The 10955-nt window shown below is 54.7% G+C and overlaps 1 protein-coding gene across 1 annotated transcript in view; it reads right to left on the bottom strand.

Moving 5' to 3' along the window:
• Positions 1-307: 307 nt before the first annotated feature.
• The window catches only part of LOC125915793 (cytochrome P450 2F5), an 11370-nt gene continuing 722 nt past the window's right edge, over positions 308-10955 (bottom strand). Inside the window, exons 2-10 of the mRNA XM_049621805.1 lie at positions 10504-10695; positions 10242-10404; positions 7385-7534; positions 4901-5061; positions 4386-4562; positions 3834-3975; positions 2810-2997; positions 2076-2217; positions 308-593 (exon numbers count right to left, since the gene is read on the bottom strand). Of these exons, the coding sequence (XP_049477762.1) occupies positions 412-593; positions 2076-2217; positions 2810-2997; positions 3834-3975; positions 4386-4562; positions 4901-5061; positions 7385-7534; positions 10242-10404; positions 10504-10695 (1497 nt within the window). The 3' untranslated portion in view covers positions 308-411. The remainder of the gene's footprint in view (positions 594-2075; positions 2218-2809; positions 2998-3833; positions 3976-4385; positions 4563-4900; positions 5062-7384; positions 7535-10241; positions 10405-10503; positions 10696-10955) is intronic.

The raw sequence follows: 10955 nt of genomic DNA, 5'->3' as shown, positions 1-10955 counted from the left end.
TCCCAGTTTTTAGCCACTCTAAGGGTGACGGTAGAACCGGTCAGTTTGGTGTCTCCTTTCTCTGCAGCCAGACATTCCTTCCCCCCATCCTGGGGGACCGTCCTCTCTATAATTCAGCCAAGGCAGTTGGAATCTTTTACAATTTACTAGAAAATGATTCAAACGGCCCCCAAGAGGGCGCGCAATAGGAACGAGGCAAGCACTTCCCCTTCCCTTTGCGCTTCTCTGCTTCTGGGGGGCGCCGACCAGGTCGAGATGGGGGGGCGGACGGACCGGTAGGCGGCAGGCTCAGGTGCGGGGAAGCGAGTGTGACAGCGAGAGGGATCACGGGCACAGTGGAACGAGAAGAGGACGGCGCCAGCCCCACGGCGGGCCTCCCGGCTCCGTGGCGGATCTGGAAGGGCCGCGGCGTCAGCGCGCGCGCAGGCACACCTGGAAAGGCCGCGGTAAGTTGCCGAGCCCGGAGCTGAGCGGCGTCAGGTCGATGTCCTCGGGCGCCCCCAGCGGCTGCAGCGAGAAGTTCTGCAGGATGGCGGTGAGGTAGAGGAAGAGCTCCATGCGCGCCAGCGACTCGCCCAGGCACACTCGGCGACCTGCGGGGGGTGGGGAGGTGGCCCAGGAGCGGTGAGATGAGACGGGGTGAGGGGCTCCGGTCCCAAATTCTCGGAGAAAAACGTATGAAGCTAATGGTTGGAGACGTCACAGACCCACCCATCTAAAGATCTGTAAAGGCGCTTTAAATCCGGGACCAACAAGGATCTGGCCGACGATACAAGGGCGAGTTCACGGGTTCCAATCCCGACTCTGCAGTTACGAGTTCTGTGATCTTGGGCAAGCCAGTTTCTGGGTATGTAGAATGGGGATGATAAAAAGTGAAATGAGGGGCGCCTGGGTGGCTCCGTCGGTTGAGCGGCCGACTTCGGCTCAGGTCACGATCTCGCGGTCCGTGAGTTCGAGCCCCGCGTCGGGCTCTGTGCTGTCAGCTCAGAGCCTGGAGCCTGTTTCAGATTCTGTGTTTCCCTCTCTCTCTGACCCTCCCCCGTTCATGCTCTGTCTCCCTCTGTCTCAAAAATAAATAAAGGTTAAAAAAAAAAGTGAAATGAAATAAAATGGGGATGACAATAGTACCTCAGAGTGTTGTGAATGGTAAATTCAGGTAAATGAGAATATGATGCCATGTAGGTCATTGCGTGTCATAGGTTACTCTAGGCAGTATACTGATGTTAAGTTAACCCTCATAATAATTCCAAGAGGTGGGCCTTATCAATCTCCACTTTATAGACGTGGAAGTTGAGGCACAGAGAGGTGAAGTAACATATTCCAGGCCGTTATAGCTGGGGGATGACTGAGCTGGGGTCTGGCTGTAAAACCTAACTCTTAGCCACCACTCTAATAGGTCTTCTTAAAAGTTTTGCCTGGCACACAGTAGACAACATGGTAAGTGGCTTATTATTATTCCTCCTTCCTCCTTCCTCCTTTTTATTTCTGCTACTGGGTTGAACAGGAAAGATATTTTTTCAGCAGGATAAAGACCAACGCCAAGGAAAACTAGAACTGCTCACCTGCGCCACCCAGTGGCTGACGGTGACCCCCCCCCCCCCCTCCAAGTTGAATTAATATCCTGCCTCCCCGCCTCCCTCAGCAAGGATTTTAGTCATTATCTGCCTATAGGAACAGAGTTCGGAGTGAGGACATCCGAAGCTGAGGATGCGGTGGGATGAAGAAGTGAGAGGGTTTGAGAGTGGAATTAGGACTGAAGAAAAAAAAAAAGGTGGGGGGGGGCGGTGGGGGGAGGGGGGCGGTGCGTCTGGGTGGCTGAGTCCGTGAAGCATCCGGCTCTTAATTTCGGCTCAGATCATGATCTGGGGGTTGGTGAGACTGAGCCCCAAGTCTGGCTCTGCGCTGGCAGAGGGGAGCCTGCTTAGGATTCTCTCTCACCTTCACTCCCTGCCCTTCCCCTGCTCGTGCCCTGTCTCTCTCTCTCTCTCTCAAAAAGAAAAAAAAAAAAGGACTGAGGAATGTAGGTAGGAATATGGGGCCCCAAAGACCCTGACTCTTGCCCCTGTGGTTCTCACCGGCTGAGAAGGGCATGAAGGCAGGGCTCTTCTTGAAGGACTGATTGGCATCCAGAAAATGCTCAGGGTTGAATTCCTGGGGCGTCAGGAACTGGCTGGGGTCATAGTGGACTGTATTAAGGAGGGTGATGACATCCGTGCCCTGTGTGAGTAGGGAGGCAGAATCAGTGGGGTAGAAAGTCTGGGAGATTCTCAAGCTAAAACTTCCATTTGACCGGGCTGGAGGTCCCAGGGACTTGAGAAGGCGATGTGAAGCATAGGACTCCATCAGGGATTCAGGAAATGTGTGTCACTGTCTGGGGTCCCAAGCGGGTGCTGGAAGCTGTGTGCACAGGGGTGGGGGATACCTCCCCTTGTCAGAGCAGGTTTGGGGTTTCTGGGAAGAGGGAGAAGTCTCAGGACAGTGCTTAGGCACAGGGGACCCCCAGGATGAAGTCTTAGAGCCTGGGGATGCTGGAGAGGGGTTAGGGAACCTGTCATGGGGAAGAGATCTGGGGTTCAGGGTCAGGATCCAGTCCATTACAGTACCGAATAGGGTCTTGGGAAAGGGGCTGAGGCTCTGGATTGAAGAGCCTCAGATGTCTGTTGCTGGGGCTTGGGATGCCAGTCGCTAAGGCCCAGGGTACTGATTGCTAGGGCCTGGGATCCTCCTTGCTAGAGCCCCGGAAGCCATTAGCAAATCTGGGATGCCTCTTCTAGTGTGCCAGCTGTCCATTGCCAGGTGCCCAGCACACCTTGGGTATCTGGAAGCCGCGAAAGGCTGTGTCCCGGGTGACGCGGTGCGGTAAGTTCATGGGGATGACGTCTGCGAAGCGCTGCACCTCGTGGATCACCGCATCTGTATAAGGCATGGCCGCTCGGTCCTCCAGCGCCGGCAGCCGCGCGCGTCCCACAACGCTGTCGATCTCCTCCTGTACGCGGGCTGCAGGTGGAGAGGGGAGCCTAGTCGGGGGTACCAGGGGCTCGACTGGGCTGGGGAGAGGGGTATGCTTGTGTGGGCGGGGTCCAGCCCCTGCTTCCCAGTAGGAGGGCCGCTGCAGAGGTCCCTGTGGGGGTCAGCGGGGGCCACGGAGGGAAGGGTTGGTTTGAGAGTTGTAGGTGAGGACGAAAATTTGGCGCAAGGGCTCCTAGGGGCGGGGTTGGGCGGGAGGGGCTTAGGGGCTGCCTGGAGTCCAGGTCCCGGATGGGAGGACATGGCCCGCTGGGGGGTGGGTCGAGTGGGTGGGCTGTGCGTAAGCTCCGAGAGATCCCGGATGCGGCAGGCGGCGTGGACCCTAATAGACTCTGTGCCTGAGGCCAGGGTTCCGGGATCCGCCCAGAGGCGGGGTTTGGGCGAGATGGGGTCGCAGACCGTGCTGTGTGGGCAGGTGGTGAGACTTTGTGGGTCAGACTGATGGTTCCTGGCTGGCCCTGCGGCTGAGGCTCAGGGCCAGGCTCTAGGCGGACTGGGAGATCCCTGCTCCGAGGCCGGACGCGTGCTGGGTGGTCAGGGTCAGAGGTGGGCCGCAAAGCAGGACCATGAGGGCGGGGTCCGGGGTCCGGGGTCCAGCAAGCTGTGTGGACCGCGGGAACCGTGTGGGTGGGCTGGGCCTCCGTGTGGGTTTGTGGGTTTGGCTGTGGGTCCCGGGCGTAAGCCGGAGGATTGGGCTGTCTGGCATGCTGGGCGGGGCTTCGAGGCGAGCGAGCTGAGGCCCGTGGGGCACGCGTGCGGAGCCGGTGTGGCCCTTGGCGCTGTGGGCAGGCTTGGCGCGCGCGCACCTTGCACTTTTGGGTACTTCATGAGCACAAGGAAGGCGTGGCGCAGCGTGGTGCCCACGGTCTCGGTGCCCCCAAAGAGCAGGTTATGTGTGGTCATCAGCAGGGTATCCATGTGGAAGTGGCTGTGCGGGTCTTGCTTCTCCTGCGGAGGTTGAGGGGCGGGGATATGAGCCTGGGCCAGGAGATCCCGCCCGGACACTGACCACAGGCTCAGCTCTGCACAACTCCTGTTGGGTGTCAGCTCAGTCCCTCCTCTGTTTAACTTTCTTTCGGTCGGGGAAGCTGGGGAGTGCGTAAGGGCTGGCTAGAGAAAATCTCAGCCGCAGGGCCCACAATTAACAGAGCCTTAGGGACTTCTTAATGAGCTGTTAATCGGGGCGGGCCGTGGCCCCGAGTGGCTCTGGGCTCCCGCCCGAGCAGAGCCGGGAGTTCTAACTGCACTTCCCGGGAGGCAGGGAGATCATTCTCAAACCCGCTCAACCCGGGATCCTCGTTGGCTTGAGGCTGGGGCAGCAGGTCAGATCAGGGATGAGACTTCCGGGCCGGGCTTACTTGTGCCATCTTGCTGAGGAAGCAATCGATGAAGTCGCGGGGAGAGCTGGGGTCGAGGGAGTCCTGATGGTCGCGGACGCTGCGGGCGATGAGGTCCTTCATGCGCCCGAAGTTCCGGAAAAGGCGTCGGTGCGGCCCAGGTAACCAGTCCAGGACGCTTGGAAAGATGTTGTACAACTGGGGATGGGGGGAGGGTCGGAGGGGTTTGGAGGATCAGGCAGTGTGTGGGGGGCAGAGGCCGGTGAGGTCAGGGCGGAGCAGGTAGGCACGGGGCGGGCGGAGTCTTGAGGGTCAGCTAGGTTCTGGAGAGGCCGAGGTGGAGCGGGGACTCTGTGGCAACTTGGTGGAGAGAGTGACCTTAGGCTAGGCGGGGCGGGGCCAGACGGGAAAGGGCGGGGCCAGACGGGAAAGGGCGGGGCCAGACAGGGTCAAGCGCACCCTTTCTCCGCCCGTCGTTTCCCCTACGTCCCAGGACGAACCCCAACCCTGTACCCCCTCCAACTAGGCCTCCTGACCTCTCCCCAGGGGGTGCTCATGATTTGGAAGTTGTCATTGATGAGGCGGATAATGGTGAGCAGACGTTCATCGTCGTAGTCAAAGCGGCTGCCGAAGATCACAGAGCAGATGATGTTCGACACCGAGCGGCTGAGCACGAACGTGGGGTCGAAGGGCTTGCCTGAGGGTCAGGGGCAGAATGAGTCAAGGGGCACATTGTGCAACATACCGGATTCCTGAATGGCAGTGCAACGAGGCAAGGTCACTTGGAGCACAAAACAAGTGCTCGTTGGCCACCCAGCATGCGTCATAAACAACCGCAAGAGTACCTGACAACGCAGAACCCACAACGCCCTGCGGCACATCCACACCACCACCAAGCAACGGAACAGGCTCCTCTCCGCCATCCGACCCGCAGCACGCACCACACAAGACAACACACGCAATAAACAACACAACACAATACTACATCAGCGCCTGACAACACTACAGCCTCAGCCAGCAGTGACACAGCGACACAACCCCTAACACCCAGTGGTCTGACCACTGAAGGGATCACAGAAAATAGCCCATTAGCCATGCCACACAGCACGGCCCAGAAAGCTGAGTCTGGAGTTAGATAGATACAGTTTGGACTTGGCCTTGGCTTCTTAATCTCTGTGTGACCTGGATAAACTGACTTCCCTTCTCTGAACCTCAGCTTTCTCGTCTGTAAAATGGGCTTGGTGACAGTCTTCTCCTCATGGGGCTGGTGGAAGGAGTTGGAAGTGTGGCTGGGTAAGGGCCTGGCCCATCCTGAGCCTGTATAAGCCAGGGTGCTGTGGTAGGCTGAATAATGCCCCCCCTCCCCAAATGTCCATGTCCTAATCTCTAAGAGCCTGTGAACCTGTGATTAAATTAAGGAATTTGAGATGGGGAGATTATTGTCTGGCTTATCCGAGTGGATCTAATGTAATTACAATGGAGGCAGAAGGGTCTGAGTAAGAAAAGGTGATGTGATGATGGAGAGGGAGAGTGAGGGAGGAGGGAGAGAGAGAGAGATAGAAATACAGATATTGGGAGATGCTGTGTTGCTGGCTTTGAAGAAGAGGGGAAGGGACCACGAGGTCAGGAACGTGGGTGGCCTCTCTAGAGGCTGGAAAAGGCAAGGAAATGGATTTTCCCCTAGAGTTTCCAGGAGTCAGCTCTGCCCACCCGTTTTAGTTTTAGACTTTGGATTCCAGAACTGTAAGAGAATAAATGTGTGCTGCTTTAAGTCACTAAGTTTGCGGCTTTTTTTTTTTTTTTAATAGCAGCTACAGGAAACTAACTCAGGCAGTTATTCCTTTACTTACATCCCATCATTCCAACCCTGCAGCATCATTTTTTTTTTTTTTTTCCCTGTCAAAAGCCAGCAAGATTTGGAGATCAGGGTAGAGGACTGTCTGCCTCTCTGTGTTTTAGTTTCTTCTCCTGTAAAATGGGGTTTAAAATAGGACTCCTGCTTAGGTTTGGGTGATTGTTCAAGGAGGTAATATACACGAAATTCTTGGAACAGTGCTGGCCCATGGTAGGCACCATGTAAGTGTCTTTATTTTTAACTTTTTTTTTTTTTTTTTTTCATGGGTGGGCAGTTTTGAGCTGGGTTTTACACCCCAGCTCTGCCACTTCCTGGGCACATGACTTAACCTTTCTGGGCCTGAGGTTCGTCACTTGTAATAGCTTCCTAAGGTTTCAGGGGACGTGGGATGTGTTCATATGTGTGAAGAGCTTAGTACAGTCCCTGGTCTCAGGAAGTACTCAGTAAATGGGCATTCATGTGCAAAGTGTGGACCTTGGTGTCGGCAAGAACCGGGTTTAAACCTTTGCTTCTCCACTGACTAGCTTGATCATTTCAAGACAGTTGGTTGATCTCTATGCCTCTGTTTCCTCATCTGCAAAATGGATCGTTCTGAGGCTCCAGGGGCTTATGCACGAAAGTGTGCTTAACCCAGGGCCCCCATAAGTGGTGTGGTGTCAAGAGTATCATCATCATGGGGCGCCTGGGGGGCTCAGTCGGTTGGGCGTCCGACTTTAGCTCAGGTCATGATTTCTCAGTTTGTGAGTTCGAGCCCTGTGTCGGGCTCTGTGCTGACAGCTCAGAGCCTGGAGCCTGCTGTGGATTATGTGTCTCTTTCTCTCTCTGTCCCACCCCTGCTTGCGCTCTGTCTCTCTCAAAAATGAATAAATGTTAAAAAAAAAAAAAAGTATCATCATCATCACCATCCACCACAATGATACACACTGCGTTCAGAATACCACGCAGGGACAGCGCAACGGAACAACCACCACATAACCCGTCTTGCTGCCGTACCTCAAAGAACATAGCACCTGGAGCTGACCCACCTCCAGGGGGCACCACTCTGACCGTGGGCCGAGTGAGGAGCCTCCAGCAGTTTTAAGTTCACGCCCACACTCTCTGGCAGTCCTGACGACTAAGGAAGATGGATGTGAGTTAGGCGTATCAACTGCGTTCGAGGACCAACCTTCAGTTTTCCGTAGCTCCGCCAGCAGGAAGCGGCCTTCCTCCAGGATCCGCTCCTCGATGCTCTTCTTCCCCATCCCGAAGTTCCGCAGAATCTGGATGGAGAACCTCCTCAGGGCCTTCCACCGGTCCCCATTGGAGAAGGCGAGGCCTGGCGAGAAGGGGAGGGGCCAGCTCTACTGATGGCTTATTCCCAAGACCGCCGCCACCTGAGTCCCCTTTCCCGGTGTCTTCTGGGGGAGAGACTCAGAGTGTGGAATCTACCCCTTCCCAGGAAGCCCTTCCTAACCCTCCAGGCCAGGTCAGGTGCCTTCTCTGAGCTTCCCTAGGGCCATGGGCTTCCTCGCCATAGTCCTGATCTCTCTGTTTCCCTCATCACAGACCTGATCACTCTGGACCATCACTGTCTGGCCATGGGGCTATCTCCTTCTCTAAGCTGTGAAGATGGGGGGTGGAGGGGCTGTCTTGGTCACCACCTTGTCTCTAGCATTGTCCAGCGCGGGCCTTACCACACGGGAGGTGCTGGTGATTGCTTATTAATTAATGAAAGCACAAACGAGGGAGAAAAGCAAGAGAGATAAACATTAGGACCTCGTCTAGGAACCTTCTTTCCCTGGACTCGGGGTCTTTGCACAGGCTAGTCCTTCCAGAACACTCTTCAACATCTGTCTGCTCCTGAATGGTAGTCCTCATCTTTTAGGTCTCAGCTTAGAGGTCCCTTCCTCTGCGATGCCCATGCTGACCCTCCCTTGGCTGGTTCAGGCACTTGCCGCTGGTCTCCTACAGCTCCCCATTCCAGCCCTGACTACGCTAGGTGGTCATAATTTAGTGATGGGGCTACAATAGGATAAGGTCTCCCGATGTGTTTGTCTCTGGTTTCCCTGGAGCAAGCAGAGAACTAGAAGCTAAAGAAGAAAAAAATGACGCTGATTGCCTTGCACCGTCTGCCTTATCTCATTGACTTGGAACAAACAGCTTTCTCATCCCAGCCAACTCAGGGTCAGAGAGAGGAAGCCACTTGTCCAAAGGCACACACCCAGGAAGGAGCAGAACCCTGTTGTTATCCTTTGTACTATGTAAGGAAGAACTAGTAACAGATAAAGTATGTATCCAGATGGTTTCTGTGTGGCAAGTAGAAAGAAACCGCTACTGTCTCCACTTCCTTGCACCTGGTGCACCTGGACGGGTGAGGTCATCAGACCAAGACCGGGAAGGGGACATGAAGGTGGAATGTGTACTCAATGCACTGGATTTTTTGTTTGTTTGTTTTAAAGTTTATTTTGAGAGAGAGGGAGAGGAGAGAGAGAGAGAGAGAGAGAGAGAGAGAGAGAGAATCCCAAGCAGGCTCCATATGCCATCAGCACAGAGCCCGATGTGGGGCTTGATCTCACCAACAGTGAGATCATGACCTGAGCTGAAATCAAGAGCTGGATGCTTAATCCACTGAGCCACCCAGGTGCCCTGTTCTTGCTTTCAACTAGAGCTCTTTGCTTCCAAATCCTGGAGCAGCTGGTATCCACCTAGTGAAGGGGACAGGAGGAGCCTCAGGGGTTCTTTAGGGGGAGAAGGATAGTTGAGGATGCAGGTCTCCAGGATCCCCCTTTCAATCAGAGCAACTTTCTGCCAATCTTATCTCTTTCTCCCCCTCCCTTTCCCTTGTCATTTATTGGGCTTTGTCTTATGGCTTTCTCTGAATAAAAGATTTATGTTAAAAAAAAAAAAAGAAGAAAGAAAGAAACAGGGTGCCTGGGTGGCTCAGTCCGTTAAGCGTCCAGATTTGGTTCCGATATGATCTCATGGTTCATGGCTTTGAGCCTCGTGTTGGGCTCTGTGCTGATAGCTCGGAGCCTGGAGGCTGCTTTAGATTCTGTGTCTCCCTCTCCCTCTATCCCTCCCCTGCTCACACTCTGTCTCTTTCTCTCAAAAATAAAATAAACATTAAAAATTTTTTTAAGAAAAAAAAAGGAAAGAAAACCCAGAAGACTAGGTGATTTCCAAACCTAAGGAGGACAGGGTATTGAGACAGGAGAGGTTTGGAGTTGATGTGAGTTGTTGGCTGGGTGGGATGGACCTGGGTTTGGATTGGGATGGGATGACAATGGGGGAGGAGGGGGGATTATGGGGTTGATGATAAATTGAGGTTGCTGATGGGAATGGAGTTGTATAGAATGGAAAAGACTGGTAGATTGGGCTTGAGATTAGCTTGGGGCTGGGTGGATATGTGCTGGGGTTAGTTTTGGTGATGGCGGTTTGATTAGGGTTGAAAATGAAACTGGGAATGAGCAACTTCAATGGGTGATTGGGATAGAAGATAGGGCTGGGGCTGGGGAGAAAAATAATGGTGGAGTTCAGTTTGATGGTCAGGATGGGGTTGATAACAGATTTTAATGTGGGGTTTGGGAGAGGGTTCATAATGGGAATGGAGGTTGGAGGGAGATGAAGTCAGTGTTGCAGGTAACCATGAAAGTTGAGGTTGGAATGGGGAACATGGAGGTAGGGTTGACGAGGACTGGGTTGAGGTGGACAATGTGGGCTGGGCCAGATAATTTGGCCACTTGACTGAGATGGAGATTTGATAATGTGGTTAGGCTAGAGATAGGGATTGGGATGAGAATGGGGTTGGAGTTGGACGCAGGTCGGGGACTGGTGTGGAAGTGCATTTCAAAATGGTGGTGGGATTTGGGGATGGGGAAGTGAGTCCACCTAGACTAGCACTGTCTGGCTCCATCCCAGCTGGTGTCTTTGGTGAGATCAGTAGCCCTGAGTGTCACCAAAATTGGGAGGACAGTCCCCTACCCTTATCCCCTCCCTCAGTGTGGAGTGAGCTGGAGAGGGGAGAAGATGGGGAGCAGGCTTACCATTGCCCTTAGTGAAGTTGAGAAAGGTGGGGTAGTCGCCACGGCCACTAAAATCGTCCCCTTGGTCCACAAGGGCCTCCTTCACGGTTTGGTACCCGCTGAGGACCACTACGCGTCTGGGCCCCAGGTACACTGTGTACACCGAGCCATAGACCTTGCTCAGCTGAGGGTAGGAAAACAGATGTCATGGGGGGGGAGGGTCTGGGACCCTGGGACCCCTCCCCCTGTTCCTCCCTTCTCACCCCACCCTAGGTCCTTGCACCTTGGTAAGAGAAGTCAGCATGTCTTGGGAGCGAAGCTGCAGCAGGTTTCCCAGGAGTGGGAGAGGCCTAGGGCCTGGGGGCAGCCGGCTCTTGCCCCTTGAATTGAGCATCAGGAACACACAGGTGAGAGCCAGGAGCAGGAGCAAGATGGCTGTGCTCATACTGTCTATGGTGAAAGCAGCCGCAGGCATCTGGGGAGCGAAGTGGGAGAGCATAGGACCCGCAGGGCCAGGGAGGGAGCAAGATCCCTTCACTCTGCAGCTCCTGGGACTTGCCTCCCCCACACCCTGGAAATGGGGGCAGAAGAAAAGAAGGAAGGAGGGGCACCTGGGTGTTTCGGCTGGTTAGACATTGGACTCTTGATTTCTGCTCAGGTCATGATCTTGTGGTTCCCTGAGTTTGAGCCCCACCTTGGGATCCTCTCTCTCCCTATCTCTCTGCCCCTCCCCTG

Source organism: Panthera uncia, assembly GCF_023721935.1.
Source record: "Panthera uncia isolate 11264 chromosome E2 unlocalized genomic scaffold, Puncia_PCG_1.0 HiC_scaffold_19, whole genome shotgun sequence".
Lineage (NCBI taxonomy): Eukaryota > Metazoa > Chordata > Mammalia > Carnivora > Felidae > Panthera > Panthera uncia.
The sequence above is the reverse complement of the archived record's forward strand: the minus strand, read 5'-3'. Positions and strand labels throughout refer to the sequence as shown.